At 37.1% G+C, this 19,913-nt stretch overlaps 1 protein-coding gene across 8 annotated transcripts in view; it reads left to right on the top strand.

Moving 5' to 3' along the window:
* SPIDR (scaffold protein involved in DNA repair) overlaps nucleotides 1-19,913 on the top strand; it is a 571,046-nt gene that overhangs the window by 410,113 nt on the left and 141,020 nt on the right. For all 8 annotated transcript variants that reach the window (XM_064588368.1, XM_064588367.1, XM_064588365.1 and 5 more), the window contains 2 exons: nucleotides 6,844-7,039; nucleotides 9,039-9,286. In XM_064588368.1, the coding sequence (XP_064444438.1) occupies nucleotides 6,844-7,039; nucleotides 9,039-9,286 (444 nt within the window). The remainder of the gene's footprint in view (nucleotides 1-6,843; nucleotides 7,040-9,038; nucleotides 9,287-19,913) is intronic.

The following is a 19,913-nucleotide window of genomic DNA, read 5'->3' as shown; positions in this document are numbered from 1 at the left end:
AATAGTTCCTTCCTTTTTATTGCTGAATAGTGTTCTATGATGTGGATTTAACAGTTTGCTTAACCATTCTCATCCAATGATGACATTTAAGTTTCCAGTTGTAGACTATTATGAATACAGCTGCTATGAACATTCCTACATAGGTTTTTGTATAAACATAAGTTTGCATCTCTGCAATGAATGCCCAGGAGTGCAGTGGGTTGTATGGTAATTGCATATTTAATGTTTTTCCAAAATTGCCAAAATTTTTCCGAGTGGCTATATACCTTTACATTCCCACCAGCAATGTTTGAGCAATCCAGTTCTCTATATCCTCATCTGCTTTTGGTGGTATCACTATGTTTTATTTTAACCATTTGGATAGTATAGAGGTACTATATACCTCTGTGGCTTTAATGTGTGTTTTCTTAATGGCTAATGACAATGAACATCTTTTGATGTACTAATTTGCCATTTGTATATCTCTTTGGTGAATTGTCTATTCGTGACAGTTGTCCATGTTCTAATTGTTCATTTTTTCACACTCAGTTTTCAGATTTCTTTATATATTCTAAGTTATTGTCCTTTCTTGGATATGTGATTTGCAAATATCTTACCTCTGTAGGTTCTCTTTTTATCTTCTTTTTAAAAATTTATTTGTTTTTTAATTCAAATTCAATTAATTAACATATAATGTATTATTGGTTTCAGAGGTAGAGGTCAATGATTCATCAGTCTTATATAATACCCAGTGCTCATTACATCACATGCCCTCCTTAATGTCCATCACCCAGTTCCCCCATCCCCCCACCTCTTTTTGTCCTCTTAACAAGGTCTTTCTCAAAGCAAAAGTTTTTAGTTTTGATGAAGTCCAGTTGTCAATTTCTTTTTCTTTTTATGGGTAATTTTTTTTTTTTAATCTCAAGTCTAAGTATACTTTGTCTAGCCTAAGTATTGAAGATTTTCTCCTGTGTCTTTTTTTTTCCTAAAAGTTTTATGGCTTTATGGTTTACATTTGTGTTCATGATTAATTTTGAGTTAAGTTTCAAATGAAGTTTGAGACTTTATTTGAAGCTCATACTTTTCTGACTATGAATATCTGGAGTCTACTTCCTTTATTGTATTGCTTTGGCACTTTTGTGAAAAATCAGTTGGGCATATATGCGGCGTCCACTTATAGGTTCTCTATTCTGCTTTATTGATCTGTCTATTCCTCTACCAATCCATACAGTACTGATTATTGTAACTATATGGTTAAGTCTTGATATGAGATAGAGTGATTTGTCCCACTCTATTCTTCTTTTTCAAAATTGTTTTAGATATTCTAATTCCTTTACCTTTCCATATAAATTTATTTTTTTCCAACTTTGTTAAGGTGTATGGGCCATAAAAATTGTATATATTTAAAGTGTATAAGGTGATGGTTTGATATATATTGATAGATGTTGTGAAATAACTACCACAATCAAACTAATTAATGTATCTTTCACCACACTTAGTTACCTTTTCTTGTGTGTGTGGTGAGAACACTTAAGATCTACTTCATGGCAAAGTTCAACTATATATTATTAACTATAGTCACCATGCTGTTCATTAGATCTCTAGAACGCATTCATCTAATAACTGAAAATTTGTATCTTTTGACCAATAGCTCTTTTTTTCCCCATCCTGTAGCCCCTGTTAACCACAATTCCACTCTCTGCTTCTAGCAGTTCAATTTTTTTAGATTCCACATATAAGCAAGATTATGAAGTATTTAACTTCCTGTGTCTGGTTTATTTCACTTAGCATAATGTCCTCCAGGTTTCTCCACATTCATGTTTTCACAAATGACAGGATTTCTCTTTTATGGCTGAATATTATTCGTGTGTGTGCACATGCACATGTGCATATATACACTACTTTTTCTTTATCCATTCATCTGTCAACAGACAAAGGTTGTTTCCATATTTTGGCTATTGTGAATAATGTTGAAATGAACATGGAAGTTCAGATATCTCTTTGAGATCCTAATTTCATTTATTTTGGACATATACCCAGAAGTGGAATTCCTGGATCATATGGTAGTTCTATTGTAAATTTTTTTATGAACCTCCATACTGTTTTCTATAATGACTGTACCAATTTGCATTCCTACCAAAAGTGTACAGGGGTTTCCTTTTCTCCATACCTTCAACAATACTTGATATCTTGTCTTTTTGAGAATAGCCATCTTAACATGTGTGAGGTGAAATCTCCTTGTGGTTTAGATTGGCATTTCCCTGATGACTAATGATGTTGAGCACATTTCATATACCTGTTGGTCATTTGTATGTCTTCTTTGGAGGAACATTGACTCAGATCTTGTGCCCATTTTCTAATCAGGTTTTTTTTTTTAAGATTTTATTTATTTATTTGAGAGAGAGAGAATGAGAGAGAGAAAGAGAAAGAGGGAGAGAGAGAGAAAGAGGGAGAGAGAGAGCATGAGAGGGGGGAGGGTTGGAGGGAGAAGCAAACTCCCTGCTAAGCAGGGATCCCAATGTGGGACTTGATCCCAGGACTCCAGGATCACGACCTGAGCTGAAGGCAGTCGCTTAACCAACTGAGCCACTTAGGCATCCCTAATCAGGTTGTTTTTTTGCTATTGAGTTGTATGAGTTTCTTGTATATTTTAGATATTAATCCCTTATCAGATATGTGATATTAGATATCAAATATGTGGTTTGTAAACCCAGCTAGATCTGGGTTATGGGCTGCTTTAGGACCCACAGCTGGAACTGAGGTTAGCAGGCTTGTCACTTGTGGCTCCTCCTGTGTCCCCTGATGGTGTTGGTGGCAGAACCAAGACCAAATGGGGCTTGCAACCCAGAGTTCTGATGACCTCATATGCCCTTGGGAGTCTCCTTGCTTCCATTTGGAAAATGTAAATAATTCTCACTCTTTTCTTGACATTTCCTCTCATTCTTTGTGGGAAATGATGTTAAAAGTATTCAAAGTACTGTATGTGAAGAAAGAACATAGGCCTCTTTTTAGCAACAAAAAAAGAAAAGAAAATGTGGTGAGAATGGACATCCTTGCCTTGTTTCCCTTCTTAGATGGAAAGCATTCATTCCTTCACTATTAATTATAATGCTACCTGTAGGATTTTTGTAGATGCTCTTTATCAACTTGAGAGTGTTCTATATTTCTGGTTTTCTGATTTTTTTGTTTTATTATATGAGTGTTGAATGCTGTAACGTGGTTTTTCTGCATCTACTGATGAGCTATATGACTTCTTTCATTTTGAATGTGGTGGAGGTGATTTTCAAATATCAAATGAGACTTGCATCTCTGGAATTAACCCCTTTGTCATGTTGCATACTTCCTTATACTCACTTCCGAATTCTATTTTCTAGTATTTTATTAAGGATTTTTCATCTGTATTCCTGAGGTATGTTGGTCTGTGGTTTCTCTTTTTCTTTCTTCTTCTCCTTTTTTTTTTTTTTTTTGGCACTGTCTTTTTCTGGTTTTCATATTAGGGTAATACTAGCTTTATAAAATGAATTGGGCAGTATTTCCTCCTCTTCTATTTTCTGAAAAAGATTGTATGAAATTGGTGTTAATTCTTCTTTGCACATTTGGTAAAAGTCATTATGTAATGTCCCTCTGGTCTCTGATAATTTTATTTGCTCTAAAGCCTACTTCATATGATACCCTTCCCCCTGCTATACTTTTATTAATGTTTATGTGATGTATTTTCCCCATCTTTTTACTTTTGTTTCACCTATATCTTTATATTTGAAGTGAATTTCTTATAGACAACATATAGATGGATCATGTTTTTTTAATCCACTCTGCTAATCTTTGTTTTTTACTTGGTTTATTTAGACCATTTACACTTAATATAATTATTGATGTGTTAGGACTTAGGGCTACCTTTTTATTTTTTGTCTTCTCTACATTCTCTTTCTGTTTTTTCATTTCTGTTTTCTTTCCCCTGGCTTCATGTGGGTTACTTGAACATTTTTTATAATTTTATTTTAATTTATTTATAATATTTTTGTGTATATCTCTTTTTATAGCTATTTTATTGATTGCTCTAAGGATTAAATTTTATCACAGACTCCTGGGTCAACATTTTGCCAGTTTTTATGAAGTGTATAAACCTTACCTCTTATATCCCTTTACTGTTCTCAACTATGATTTTCTTAAATATTGTTTTTATATTCGTTTAGAACTATATCAGGGAGTGTTATAATTGTTGCTGCAACTCTAAATACAATTTTGAAAACCCAAGAAGAGTAGGAAAGCCTATTGTATTTACCTGTATATATCTATTTTTATTTCGTCCTTCACACAGATCTTGAGGTTCTGTTCAGATTGTTTTAAGTCTATTTTTTCTTTGTTGTTCATATTGTTTAATTTCTGTTTTTTCTGTTTCTGATTTTTTCTGTTTAACTGATTTTTTCTGTTTCTTCCATTCTGCTGTTGAACCCTTCCATTGAGTTTTTATTTTCATTTTATTTCTCGGTTCAAAATTTCCATTCTAAAAAAATCTGTTTCTTTGCTGAGACTTTCTGTCTTTTCATTTGTCTGTGTGTATTCATAATGACCTATTGAAGCATGCTTATAATGGCTACTTTAGAATCTTTGTCAAATAATTCTAATACCTGTGTCATTTCAGCATTGTCATCTATTAATTCTTTTTTCATTTAAGATTTTTCCTGGTTCTTAGTACAAGAAGTGACTTTAGATGGTAACCTATACGTTTGAGGTATTATGAGACTCTGGATCTTATTTAAATCTGTTCTAGAGTGCTTTGTCTGATACAGTTCTGAGAAGAGAAGTGGAGGGAGTGGGGCGGGGGTGGGGGGTTGTTACTGCCAGGTGGAGGAAGAAGTCCAAATTCCCCACTTGGCCTCCATTAATGCTGAGGGGGAAAGGACTCCTTGTTACTGCTAGGCAGATGTGAGTTCCAGCTTCCTGCTAGGCCTCCACTGATATCACCCTTGCTGGGAGAGCCAGGGGTGCTTCTTCCCACATGGTTTCCACTGAGAGGACTGGAGGAAGGTATGAGGATAGAGGGTAGCCAGGAGTACTGGTTACTGATGTCGGGTGGGGGCGGGGGTTGGGGGGGATAGAAGTCCAGGCCCCCAGGTGATCTCCATTGTCATGGTGTGTGTGTGTTGCGGGGTGGGGAGTTGATCAGGGAAGGCTCATTATAAGCCTGCAGGGATGGAAGTCCCAACATTCTATCCTGCCTTCTCTCACACCACCCCTATCGAGACTTTTTATTACAGCCTGATGAGAGTGCAAGTCTGAGCTCCCCACTCACCCTTTTCTGGTGTGTATGATGGTGAGTCACAGGTTTTTCTGTGATGTTTGCCTAGATTAGAGCAGTCATTTTCTGAAAGTTTTGTATTATACTAGGCTGTCTCTTTCTTAGCTTTTAATTGGAGAGAGTAAGCTTTTGTAGAAGACTTTTTTATCTGTACCTATTGCTGTATCATGTTGCCATCTTCTTCAGTTTGAAGTCTGGGATATAAGAAAACAGAAAACCCAGGAACTCACCACTATGTTGTTCCTTAGGTCTCAAGGTCTCCAGGGCTTGGCTGGTATGCCTTCTTCTTTTTTCCACCTCTCAGTGTCTTAGGTTTAGTTGATATGTAATGTTAGTCATTTTAGTTGTGCTTCAGAGGATAAATTAGGGAAAAGTATGTCTACTCCCACCTTCCCAGAAGTAGAAGTCCTAAATTTTCCTTAATGTTAAGCAGCACTACCTCCTTTAAGGAATGAGTGTTGAAGATGTCAAATCAGATGTCTGAAAGGGACCAGGAGAATTTTGTCTGTGTCCCCACATTCCTTTTCAACTTAAATGTGAAGCATTTCTGTGACTATGTTCTATTTGATAGTGAAGATAGAAGCTCCTTTGGGTCTTGATGTCATGTTCTTTGAAAGATTAGAGCTGTCAAAGTGTCTGAAGTTTTCATTTGTAAATAACATTTATTTTAATGTCTGGGCAATTCTTGAGCCTGTTGATAGTCTTTGCTCACTCCCTGCATTTCTCCAAGGCAATCATCTACCAGAGTAGGAGACCTGAGGGAGCTCAAGCCCAGGCAGTGACATGACATGGCCTTCTTCCATTCCCCCTCTCCTGACACAGACTTGCACTGGAAAAGTAAAATTAATTCCATTGGCATTCCCTCTTGAGCATGTGAGGGTAGGTGTCACTTCTGTTTGTGTGTTTGTTTTATTGAAGTATAGTTGACATACAATATCCCATTAGTTTCAGGTATGCAACATAGTGCTTTGGTAGTTCTGTGCGTTACACAATGCTTACCATGATAGGTTACCATCTGTCATCATACAAAGTTTTACAGTGTTATTGACCATGTCCCCTGTGTGGTACTTCTTATCCCCATGACTTATTCATTTTATAACTGCAGGTTTATACCTCTGAATCCCCTTCACTCATTTTGCCCATCTCCCCACCCCAAGCCCAGCCCCTCTGACAACTACCAGTTTGTTTTCTGTATTTATGAGACTGTTTTGTTTTTGTTTGTTTGTTTCTGTTGTTTTTAGATTCCATATTTAAGTGAGATCATATGGTATTTCCTATCTTTGTCAGACTTATTTCACTTAATATAACACTAAGTCTATTCATGTTACAAATGACAAGATCTCATTCTTTTTATGGCTGAGTAATATTTCAGTGTATATATGTACCACATTTTCTCTATCCATTCATTCATCTGTAGCTGTCACTTAGTGGCCTAACTTGGTTTTATCTGTCCATAGAGGTGAGTCATTGCCCTTTGTATTCCTGATTTAGCAAGAACATGAGGGAAATCCAACATTGTAAATAAACTGTAACTGTAAACTATTATATTTCTTTCTCTTTTTCAGGCAAAAGCTTATTATACCAAATGGAAGTTGCCCTGTTATTCTGAATACTTATTTTTGTCAGAAAGTTGTTGCCAAAGAAGATTCAAAAATAATACATGAAGCACACTGTTGGGACTCACCCCGTCCAAGAAAAAGTATCACTTTGGCTCAGATGTTTAGATTTAGGAATCTAACATATAAATCACCTGAAAGCCAGGTAAATTTTCATTTGTTTTAGATGTTTTATGCTTTGTAATAATATTGGATTTGAAAGGTATAAGCAAAGATGTTTACCTTTGGTTCCCCTTCAAATATTCAGTAAATATATATGCTAGAACATCTTGTTATTATTGTTATGCCTGAAGAAAGTATGAAGTGGTTCAGTATTTGGTAGTAGTCTTTTCACAGTATTTTATCTATATAATTGTGTTTTTTTAATCTTTATCCTAATCTATCAAAATATATGATTTTTTATTTTTTTATTCTCATTTTGTAATTACCTAAGAATTTTGCTTCAGCCTTTTAGTTATCAAATTAAAAAGTTAGGGCGCCTGGGTGGCTCAGTTGGTTAAGCGACTGCCTTCGGCTCAGGTCATGATCCTGGAGTCCCGGGATCGAGTCCTGCATCGGACTCCCTGCTCAGCAGGGAGTCTGCTTCTCCCTCTGACCCTCCTCCCTCTCATGCTCTCTGCCTCTCATTCTCTCTCTTGCAAATAAATAAAATCTTTAAAAATAAATAAATAAATAAATAAATAAATAAATAAATAAATAAAAAGTTATATTTTTCTTTTTCACAGTATCTATATCCCTTGGGATAAAAAGAACTGCATAAACTTGAAATTTTATGCTGTAGATTGTTTTTTGAAATTTTATTGGCCCTGAGTCATGATCATTGGCCAAGATAAATTTAGGGAACCACTAAATTTCACTCACAGAAGGCATGAAGGGCACTCCAGGGATCATTCCAGGCTGTAAGTGTCTATGACTCTATGTGCACCATCTCAGGTTCACCCAGTTAGCTGAATCAGCACTGAACAGAATGCTAAGGCTGACAGACTGTATGAGGGGATATAAGAAAAAGAAAAGTAGGAATGCCTGGGTGGCTCAGTTGGTTAAGTGTCTGCCTTCAGCTCAGGTCCATTGGGCTCCTTGCTCAGCGAGGATCCTGCTTCTCCCTCTGCCTGCCGCTCCCCCTGCTTGTGCTCTCTCTTTCACTCTCTCTGACAAATAAATAAATAAAATCTTAAATTAAAAAAAGAAAAAAAGTAAACAAAGTTGCATCTTGTTTGTAAATGTGTCAACAAGCATACTCTCCCTTTGATTATCAAAAGAAGTATCTGAAGGGGGTAATGGGGAAAAGAGGGCTCTCTAATTAATTTAATTTATGACTCAAAGTGCATTACTGCTTTAACATTTAGTTGTAAATAGCCATTGATATTAAATTCTTGAGATAACATTTTTGTCTTACAACAGTGACAATGAAGCTGCAGTATAACATCATGGTTATGAATATAGGCTTTAGAACCAGGAATCCTGGTTCAAATTCTGCCTCAACCACTTATTGCTGAGTAACATTGGGCAATATACATAATTTTTCTGTGTTTCAATATTTTTATCTTTAAAATGGTAATAATGATATAATCTACCCACTTGGGTAGTTATGAGGTTAAATATGTTGGTTATATAAGTACAGTACTTAAAGAAAAGTACCTGGAATGTCCTCTAGAAGTGTTATCTTATTATGATATTTAATATTATTGTAAAGGGTTGTTGGGAGGCTACATGAGCCTGTAAAGTGTCTAGCCTAGTAGACTGCACACAACAAGCACTTAATAATGACTTAATTTTGAAACCCTAGACATTCTTTTGTTTTTTAGTTTGTCCTGTTGGGATTGTTTACCTCATAAAAGAAAAATTTTCTAGATTACCATGAAGTTTTGTAATAGCAGGACTTTACATGTTTTCAAAGACCCAAAATGATCTGTGCTTCTATTGATTGGAAACACTCTGAGGTTCACATATTATCTTGCTCACCTTGCCCTCCTCAACAGCATTAGTTACCTGGTAGACACAGAGGCACATGCAATGTCTTATCTTCATCATTCCTTTGGTGTTCTGCAGTTATATCAGAAGATTGCCTCATAATGTCATGATTTGGTACATACCATGCTGTTATGAGTTAAACTGAAATTGTTCCCTTTGCATGTCTTGGCCAGGTAATGTGTAGTAGTCTCACTACAATGTGGACAGACTGCACCCACGGACATGAGGAAGCCAAACAGCACTTCCCAGCCCAAGCTCCCCTGAGGGATTCTCTCCTGGATGCAGTGGAAAGCCAGGGAGCTGCCACATGGTCAGGAGTTGGGGTCCGAGTAGTGGTGCAGAGAGTTTACTATCTGCCCTGCAGATATCAGCAGGGAGGTGGTTCAGCTGCGCCACCTGGATCAGACCCACCTAGAGTTCGGTGAGTAATTAAGACACAGGCATTGGTGCTAGGGTCGCTTAGAGAAAGTAGAGACTCTTCCTGGAGAAAGTAGAGCCTCTTGGCTGCATTCACCATATACATGAGTTTTTATTTTTTTGTTTTTTTCTTGCATCAAAATTTGGGACACGTTGTGTGACAAAGGAGTCTGATCTGTTTATTTAATATAAAAAGTCCTACTAAAAATTTAATTTGTTACATTTACTTTTACTTTTAGTGGTTCATGTTATTGGAAGTAATATAGACAAGAAATACTGGTATTCTAGAAAAGCCAGGACATAGGGTTACCATACCGAAAATGACCACTGCAATATCTGTCAAGGTTTATGTATCTTAAAAACCTAAGTAAATAAACGGCAATTAGTAAATCTATGGCTTTGAAAGAGTGCTATTCTAACCTATTTCAGCACTACTTAATAGAACTTTCTGCAATGATGTAAATGTTGTATATTTATACTATCCAGTGAGGTAGTCACTGACCACGTATGGTTACTGAGCATTCAGAATATGGCTAATGGGACTGAGGAACTAAATTTCAAGTTTTATTTAATTTTAATTAACTTTATTTTAAGTAGCCCCATGTGGCTAGTGGCTACCTTGGTGGACAGCACAGCTACATAAGCCAAACCCATAATTCAAAGTACTTTGCTCATACTAACTATGGGAATGATATCTTCTTTTACTTGTACTTATGCCCTTTCTGTGTTTTTTCAAATAGCTGTAGTCATGTCATTGACTGAAGAGTTTATTTATGTCAGAGCCTTGGTATAACCTTTTGAGGTTATATTACTTTCTATGTGAAACTGCCCTCAAAGCAGTGAGATGGACTTATAATGGAAATTAAAAGTATAGATGCCAGTTCATCAACCTTTTTTTTTTTATATCTACTCTTAAAACACATATTGAAGAAACAGTAATTACAATATCCTATTCTTATAGTGCCTTCTGATACCATTCAGAAGGAGCGACAAGAGGGGCACCTGGGTGGCTTAGTCGTTGGGCATCTGGCTTCGGCTCGGGTCGTGATCCCAGGATCCTGGGATCCAGCCCCGCGTCGGGCTTCCTGCTCAGCGGGAAGCCTTCTCCCTCTCCCACCCCACCTTGATTGTGTTCCCTCTCTCACTGTGTCTTTCTCTGTCAAATGGATGAATAAGGTCTTTAAAAAAAAAAAAAGGCGACAAGAAACATTTCTGTGTTAATTATGAATCCTCTTCAGGTGGGTGGCACTTTATTTGAAAGTCCTATGAATTTCAAAAAGTCTCTTTAGGTGTAGAGTTAGAGAATATTTCTTTTGGATTTATAGGAAAAATTTTAATTTTATTTTGTTTGGAATATGTGTGTGTCTGAAATGATTATATCAGTTTTAGGGTTTTTAACTTGTAGGTGTAGACCAGTCTTATAGTCTTTAACTTAAATCTGTGGTAAACCTAAATAGATCTGAGCCAGTTATAGATCAGACATAGGTTTTATTTTATGTTTTTCGTGGAATGTATCCAGCATTAGGCTTTGGAGAAGGAAATACTGGGTAACCTAAGCAATGATGATCTTGGTAAAGCTTCTCCAGCCCAGCACACAGACCACACACTCAGAGGAGATTGGGGACAGCAGGGACTGAGTCATAATGATGAGAAAGCAAGGCGAAACTGACAGTGAGGTTGCTTCCTTATGAGTAATCACAAGCAATGGACACCTTGAATCCTGTCCCTCTAGCTCCTTTGGTGGTACGTGTTTTACTTGTTAAGCAAAAAGAAGAATTGGAAGCTAACTTCTGGTGAATTGCTGCCAATGGCTGGCATTATGAATGTTTTGGATTTGTACCTTAAAAATACACTGGGACATATTAAATGAGACTGTGCTAACTTGTGGATTGAAAAAAGGCCAGGCATAAACCTCAAAAACAAGAAAATAACTTGTTATTTTCAGTTATTCAGTTATTCAGATGTAATTAAATATGCATTGTGTGTGCTGTATTTCCTGTAACACACATGAGATTATACAATGCTGAGGCTAGAGGATATTAGTCCCATTTCACAGATGAAGAAACTGAGCCTCAGAGAGGTTCTTACTTGCTGACAGTTATACAGGTGGACAAAAAGAATAACATCATGAGATATAGAATCCCAAACATGTCAGGGTTGTAGAGAGTATGGAGCTGAAAGAAAGGGGATAAAATTGAGTTAGGACCAAGCTGTGATTAAGATTAAGCCTGACTGGGGGGTCAGGTCATCCTGGGCAGCAGGAGTAGTGAAAGTGCCCAGTCATTGGGGAGAATTGATTGGATTGTGTGAGAAAATGAACCTTTGAACAGAAAATCATAGCATTTGAGCTTGGGTTTGAGGACAAGGCTTCTGAGATGTCTTTTGGGTACACAAAGGTATTATTATAAAACTGATTATTAATATTTTCTAGATTCATAATGCTATAATAATGATTAAGTTCCAGTTTACAAACAAAATTAATATAGAAGTAAAATTATACTTAACACTGTACTAATTCTTTGCATATTATATATTATCAAAAGCATTAAAATATCTGCTTTGGAGGATCATTTAGAAACATGTTTGCTAATGTAGACTTTTATTTATATACATGTAGCATGTATATAAAAGAAAACATTATTAAAAGACTTAAGTTTATAGTTCGGAAGATTCCTTTCTTTTCTACTTACAGTTTCTACCTATAACTTTGGGTGAACTCCTGTGCAACACATGGGAGTCATTCTTATCCAGAGGCATGACTGCAGCAGACGGGGGAAATGGCATAGGGACTCCTTACACTGAGGGCAGCTCCAGGTCTGCTCTCTTGCCATAACTGGCTATGCCCCCGAGATCCTTCTATCAGTGAACTGAAAGACAATGTTGATCACTATGTATTTTCCATAAAGTGCCAGAAATTACCATATCCTAAGAAATTAAGCCCTGCAAAAAAAGAAATGACTCTGTCATATGGTAAATATTTTGCCACAATAATTCTCTCTTTTCTGCCCAAACGAGGCCAGATGACTCCTCATGGAGCACTGTGGTGAGTCTTATATCTAAGTGTACTTAGTGCCTCAACCATAGATGTCTATCTCAATCTGTTCCCAGTGCTTTAGCAGTCTCACTTTTCTAAGATCAGTAAGACCTCATCTTCTGATGGCAGACAGCCAGATTGTTGCCAACTTCGAAATAAAAGGAAATTCATTTGGAGCCAGCCAGTCCTGAACAGGTTCACATAGGTTCAGTCAAAAGGCTCATTTCTTCTGAGCTGTGAAACATTATCTAAATACACTTTAGATTTCAGGGGTGTCTGGGTAGCTCAGTTGATTGAGCATCCAACTCTTGGTTTCCACTCGGGTTGTGATCTCATGGATTGTGGGATAGAGTCCTGTGTCCAGCTCCACACTCATTGGGGAGTCTGCTTGAAGATTCTCTCCCTCTGCCCCTCTCCCCACTTGCACGTGCTCATGCTCTCTCTAAAACAAATAAATAAATCTTTAAAATACATATATATACACACACACACATACACATGTATATATATATACACTTTAGATTATACACACACACACACCCATACTTTAGATTTCAGAAATATAACATGTAAGAGTCTCCTGTCCCTTGTTCTTCTGGATGACTTCTTTTAACTCAAGCTATTAAAGAAAACACTTCTACAAAGTTTCTCAAGGTGTTATAGGTCAGAATAACCAATACAAACTTAAGTTTTATAAATCACTAAAATCAAAAGTAACAAAAAAGCAACCTCGAAAGCACTCCCTAAGCACTAATCTAGGCAGACTGTTCAGAGCCCAAACCCACCTTTATCTAGAATCACTGAATATCGAATGAATGTTAAATAAATGCATGACTAATAAAGCAATAGGCTTTTTTTTTTTTTTTTTTTTTTTTTTAGCAGAAAGGGAGCACTGGTCTTGGAGATAATTTATAATAGAGGAAACTGAGGCAAAGAAAAAAATGAATTCCCTGGTGACTCCCTACCTCATGGCAGAGCAGTCCCTGGATCATGTTTCCTCACTCCCCATCCATGCTGGTTGCTATTAAATATTGACTTTCTTTCTCCCTTTCTGAAACATCTGCTCCTCTCTCCTTCAGATATTTAACTTGTGGACAAATAATTTAATTTTATCCTTTAGAGATGTACATTCTTTCTTGCCTGTCATTGCAGAAGTATTGATAATGGGAGAGTTAGTCTTTTGTGAGGGCATTTAATTCAAACAGTTTGCTCAGTGGTCTTATGTTTGGACAAAAAGCTGGAATGACAGAACCTCCCAGTTTAATAGTTATCATGCATTATAGTTGTATGGAAATTCATTGAGCTGAACTCAGGAAAAGAACTCATTTTTCTTTCTCCAAACCTTGATATTTTATTTTCTCTTTTCATCTTTTGACTCTTCCTTTAGTCTCTTCTCCTGTATTTCTTCTTCCTTTTCACTAAGGAAATATTTTTTAAAAATCCACCATTGTCTTAGGCTAGGTTCTGGGTCCTCAGTGATTAACAAAATCAGACATTGTCCTTATGCTCCTGGAGCATAGTCCAGTGGGGAAGTCCCACACAAAACAATTAAAAATAAATACATTTATGACTATAAGTTGTGATATGTGCTCTGGTAAGAAAAGTAGGACACTAGGAAAGAGACCAATAGAGAAGGGGCAGGATTTAGTTTAGAGGATTCAAGGATGGGTATTATAAGGCAGTACTATTTAAGCTGGCACCTGAAAGATAAGTGGATGTTAGGTAAAAAGCAGATGAGAGAGAATTGCAGTGGAAGAGAGAATACCTTTGAAAGTTCATAGGGGTGCTGGGTGGCTCATTCGGTTGGGCATCTGCCTTTGGCTCAGGTCATGATCCTGGAGTCCAGGGATCAAGCCCCAGGTAAGGCTCCCTGCTCAGCGGGGAGTCTGCTCCTCCCTCTCCTTCTGCCCTTCCCCCCACTTGTGCTCTGTCTCTCTCTCTCTCTCTCTCTCTCTCATATAAGTAAATAAAATCTTTAAAAAAACAAAAAACAAACCTTTGAAAGCTCCTAGACAGGAGGGAGAAGATGATGTGGCCAAGATGTGTGGGCCAGTGGGAGAGCCCAGAGAGGCAGGCCAGCCATAGGCTGCACACATGGTTTATAGTGTTTGCCATGGCTGTCCACTGACCCAAAATAAACTTTACCTGTTTGGAAATGACTTTAGTTGTCAGATGGAAAATGGTTTGGGAAGAGGAGGAGGCACATGGACCAGGTCCCAGTGGGAGTGGAGAGACCAGGAAGAGGCAGACTGTAGGAGTCCCAAGTCAGCCTCGGCTCCTGAGTCTCGCGTGGCACCACTGGGATGTGGAGAGAAGGATCACATTCTAGGTGTGTGTGAAGACTTGAGAATGGATTGGGTATGGGGAGAGGGAAGTACAAGGAAATAATAAGAATGATGCTTGGTTTGATTGCTTGGTGGAATGATGAGCTAATTACTGAGGTGAGAAAAACTGGGATAAGAACAGGTTTGGAGGGAAGCTTAAGAATTCAGTTTGGGGCCTGTTTAGTTTGAGATTCCTGAGACATCTAAGGAGAGGTGTCAGATGAGAAAGTTGAATATAAAGATCTCACATTCAGAGAAGGATCTTAGGTTGGAGATAAACATTTGGCAGTTTTCAGCCTATAGCTGGTCGAGGAGCTCCAAAGGCACTAGAGGGCATGCAGTGAAAGGCAAATACCCCCAGCCCTCATCCCAGGTGGTTTCTCCTGCTCCTCCTCTCCACACCCCTTCTAGGAGTGTTGTGTCACAGCTAGTAAGTCTAAAACCAGAGTGGCAGATGAGATCAAGTTAGGGAAAAAGTAGACAGGAAGAAAAGAAGAAATGCTAGCATAGAAATCTAAAGTCCTGTAGCATTGGAAAACAGGTAGAAGATGGGACCAGCAAAGGAGACTAAAGAGGAAGGGCTAATGGTAGAAGAGGAAAACCCAATGTACTGTGGCAGGCACATAAGATACAGGATTTTCCATGTGTGCAAGTGGCAGCTAAGTTGGTGGTGCAGAGAAGCCTAATAAAATAAGGACTGAAAACATGTACAATGGATTGCTGAGAAGTTCCTATGTAACTTTATGAACAGGAGGTGCAGGGGAGAGGTGAGACTGGAAGCTAGTTGGTGGGGATTTGAAGAGTGAGTGGGAGGTGGGGAGGAAGGACAGGTTTTGGTAGCAAGTGCTTTGTTGATGCATAAGAGAATGAGAATGTCAAATGTTCAGCAGAACAACAAAACTCATGAGGGCATTCTGTCCATGGTTTCCAGTATAGGTACCATTTTTCTTTTAAAAATGCATTGAGGTACACTTATTGTGATAGGCACTGAGTAGTATATAGAATTGTTAAATCACTATATTGTACACCTGAAACTAATATAACACTCTTTGTTAAATATATTGGAATTAAAATTTTTAAAAATTGAGGTAGAGGCAGACCATTAATGGGAAAAGCAGAAGGTCTGGAATCAGACTGGTCTAGGTTCAAATGCTGATTCTGCCACTTAGTAGGAAGACGGGGCAAATTCTGTTTCCTTATTTATGAAATTGGAATTATTTCTTTCCATTATCCAGGTTCATGATGAAAATTAACTGAGATTATATACGTAATGTGTTTAGCATTATGCTTCTCATATAAGGACTCAATAGAAGGTGGCTCACTAGCTCTTTAAAAGCAAGTGCAAAGATTTAAAAATTGTAAAATACTGATAAATAATATTGTTACAATAATAGAAACCTAAAATAAACAAAGAAGAAGATCATATTACAAACCAGCATTCATGTTAGAGTTGAGTCTGTTGCCTCGCTGGAGGAGAAGCTTGATTGAAGGTGGTTTTTACTCCTCTCCTTTTGCACCGCCTCCCTTGCTGCACACCCCCCGCCCCCCATCAACAAGGAGTTGCTGCTCATTTACTTTAGAAAACAAACATTTATATAAACTCATACATATGAAATGTGACTACTGCCTTCTAAATAATGGAGACATAAAAGTTCCTCTGTAATAAACACTTGGCAGAAAACTGCCCTAGTGCTGGGTCCAGTATTGGATGGTGCTGGTAATTATGGCTGGTATATTTTTGTCTTTGTCTAAAGCATTTAAAGACATCCCAGATTTCTGATGGTGAAAATGATACAGTATTAAAGCAGAATGAGGAACATGAATTAGTAGATTGTGGGTGTGATGATTAGTGTCCTTTATGATGATTAGCTTTTGTGTGTGTTTGGACAGTAGAGAAAGACTTGTATCAAGTTTGCAAGATTCCTTTTGATGAGAAGGCCGTAAGCTGTGGCACATTGATTCCACAGTTGTGTGCTTACCAGTCAGGTCTCCCTAGGTGCATGCAACTCTTCTCCCTGCTTATAAACATTTGTTTTTCTTCCTATTAAATGACTGGATGATAAAGTGGACTTATGTCTCCTTTTCTGTGCATAGAGATGGAGTGGCATGGCATTCTTTCTCCAGAACAGGGATACATATGTGTCAGTGATGAAAGAGCCCAAAGGAAAGACTCCATCTCCTCAACAGTACACAGGACCATTTCACCTGCTCTGCTTCTACATACTACCACATACCAGAATCTGTGGAGTGATTCTGATGATTAACCTACTTAGCATCATACCCTCATAAGGTTGTTATTGTTATCCATACTTTATTTCTGAAGTTTCTTTTCTTCTTCATGTTGTAGAAAAGTTGGAATTAACTCTTTTTCAATGACTTGAGTATTTTTATTGCAGTGCAAAAGATATGAGAGCGGGGATTCATTTTTTTAATGTATTCTTATAAATGATATGAACCATATCCCATTCTTTAGATTTTCCTTACTTGTGCTCTCTCAGTGAATTTAAATCCTCTTTTAATCATTAGCTCTGTATTCATAAGTCTTAGGTAAACACTTAAGTCTCAGCTACCCAGCTCTTAACTTTTGCTTACTTCCTCTCTAAGACAATTCTTGGTCTGTATGATATACCAAGGTCATTTTGCCATATTTTCTTTGCAGTCCTATATTTACAGAGTTTTGCAGTTATAACAGTAATCTAATATTAGAACAACTTTGTGACCTCAAAAAGAAACCTCAGACCCATTGACTGTTTACTTCTCCTTCCCCCAGCCTGTGGCAAGCACTAATTTTCTGTCTGTTGGATTTACCTGTTTTGGACATATATAAATGGAACTATACAATGTATGGTCTTATGACTGGCTTCTTTCATATAGTACAATATTTTCAAGGCTCACCCATGTTGATCTATGTTGTGACATGTATCAGTATTTCATTCCATTGTATGGGTATGCCTTATTCAGTTTATTTGTCAGGTGATGAACATCTAGGTTGTTCATACTTTTGAGCAATATGAATAGTGCTTCTATGAACATCTGTGTACAGGTTCTTTCTGTGAATGTATGTTTTCAGTTCTCTTGAGTATATATTTAGGAGTAGAGTTGCTGGGTCATATGGTAACTCTGTTTAATTCTATGAAGAGTTAAACTATTTTCCAAAGAAACTACCATTTTCCATTCCCACCAGCAGTGTATGAGGGCTCCAATCTCTCCACATCCTCACCAAGACTTGTGATTATCTTTTTTATTATAGCCATGCAAATGGATGTGAAGTGGTATATCCTTGTTGCTTTGACTTGGCAGTTCCCTAAGGATTAATGATGTTGAGCGTGTTTTCATATGCTTTTTGACTATTTGTATACTACTTTGGAGAATGCATCTTCAGATCCTTTGCTTGTTTTCTTAAATGGGTTATTTGTCCCTTTTTTGTTGAATTGTAAGAGTTCTTTATTTATTCTGGTTACAAGTCCCTTATCATATATATGATTTGAAAATATATTCTCCCATTCTATGGAGTATTTTTTCCACTTTTTTGATAGTGTCCCTTGAAACACAAAAGTTTATAACTTTAATAATGTCCAATTTATCTTTATTTTTTCTCTTGTGCTTTGGTGTCACATCTAAGAAACAGTTGCCTAATCCAAGATTATGAAAATTTACTCCTATATTTTATTCTAAGAGTTTTACAATTTATAGTCTTGTATTTAGGCCCATGATCCATCTGAGTTAATTTTTGTGTGTGGTATGAGGCAGGGGTTCATCCTTTTACATGTGTGTATCCAGTTGTCCAACACCATTTACTAGAAAGACTATTCTTTTTCTTGGTACCCTTGTCGAAAATCAGTCGACCACAGATATAAGTGTTTATTTCTGGACTGTCACTTTTCTTCCATTGACCTATATATCTGTCTTTATGCCAGTACCATAATGATCTTAATTACTAAAACTTTAATAGTACATTTGGAAATCAGAGTGTAAGCCCTTTAACTTTTTTTTTAAGATTGTGTTGGGAATTCTTAGTCTCTTAGATTTACATTTTAATTTCAGAATCAGCTTGTCAATTTTGGAATAAAACAATTGGGGTTTTGATAGAGATTATGTTGAATCTGTAGATCACTTTGAAAAGAATTGTCATTTTATTTATTTATTTTTAAAAGAATTGTCATTTTAGCAATATTTAGTCTTTGGATCCATAAACATGGGATGCCTTCTCATTTCATTAGTTCTTTAATTTCTTTCAACAGTGTTTTATAGTTTTCAGTACAAGTCTTAACACTTCTTTAGTTAAATTTATACTTAAGTATTCTTTTATGCTATTTTAAATGAAATTATTTTCTTAATTTAATTTTAGATTATTTATTGCTAATGTATAGGTATGCAAGTGACTTTCATATATGGACCTATTTGCTGAAGTGTTGTTGAACTTGTTTATTAACTCTAATAGTTTTTTAGTGGATTCATTAGGATTTTCCATATGTGAAATTTTGTAATCTTTAAATAAAGATAGTTTTACTTATTCATTTCCAATCCAGGTAGGTTTTATTTCTTATTCTTTCTTAATTGCCCTGGCAATTCTTTCAAGTATCTTAAGGCAGGGAAAAAGAAATCGTTGTTTGATGCTTTGGTGCAGTTATGGTAGCCCATCTTCTTCTATTTTTCTCTCTTTAAGTCCTATGCATCCTTCACTACCCAGTCTTATACCACTTGCCCCATGGAATTTCTCATTTCCCCTATGGAGCTGGCCTCTTCTTCAGATGGTAGAATGAAAAACTACTTAGCTATATTTTTTTTTGGTTAAAGGTAGGTAGGTAGGTAGGTAGATCTTAACTCTTTTTTTTTTTTTTTTTTTTTTTTAAGATTTATATTAGGGGCGCCTGGGTGGCTCAGTCAGTTAAGCATCTGCCTTCAGCTCAGGTCATGATCCCAGAGTCCTGGGAATGAGCCCCGTGTGGGGCTCCCTGCTCAGTAGGGTGTCTGCTTCTCCATCTCCCTCTGCCCCTCCCCCTGCTTGTGCTCTCTCTCTTTCTCTCTCTCTCAAATAAAGATTTTATTTATTTATTTGAGAGAGAGAGTGTGTGCGCTGAGCACGGAGTCTGACTAGGGGCTCGATCCCACAACCCGTAAGATCATGACCCGAGCCAAAAACCAAGAGTTGAGCACTCAACTGACTGAGCCACCTAGGCCACAGTATACCTTTAGTCACCAACTAAGCTGTAAAAGTTTAGTGTTGGATGATCTCTGAAGTCAAGAGATCACTATAGAGTTAATAGGCTTCT

Source organism: Mirounga angustirostris, unplaced genomic scaffold (genome assembly GCF_029215605.1).
Source record: "Mirounga angustirostris isolate CCGP_5_RB_7025 unplaced genomic scaffold, mMirAng1.0.hap1 SCAF_4, whole genome shotgun sequence".
NCBI classification, from domain to species: domain Eukaryota; kingdom Metazoa; phylum Chordata; class Mammalia; order Carnivora; family Phocidae; genus Mirounga; species Mirounga angustirostris.
Note: the sequence above shows the minus strand (reverse complement) of the source record. Positions and strands in the feature narration are given on the sequence as shown.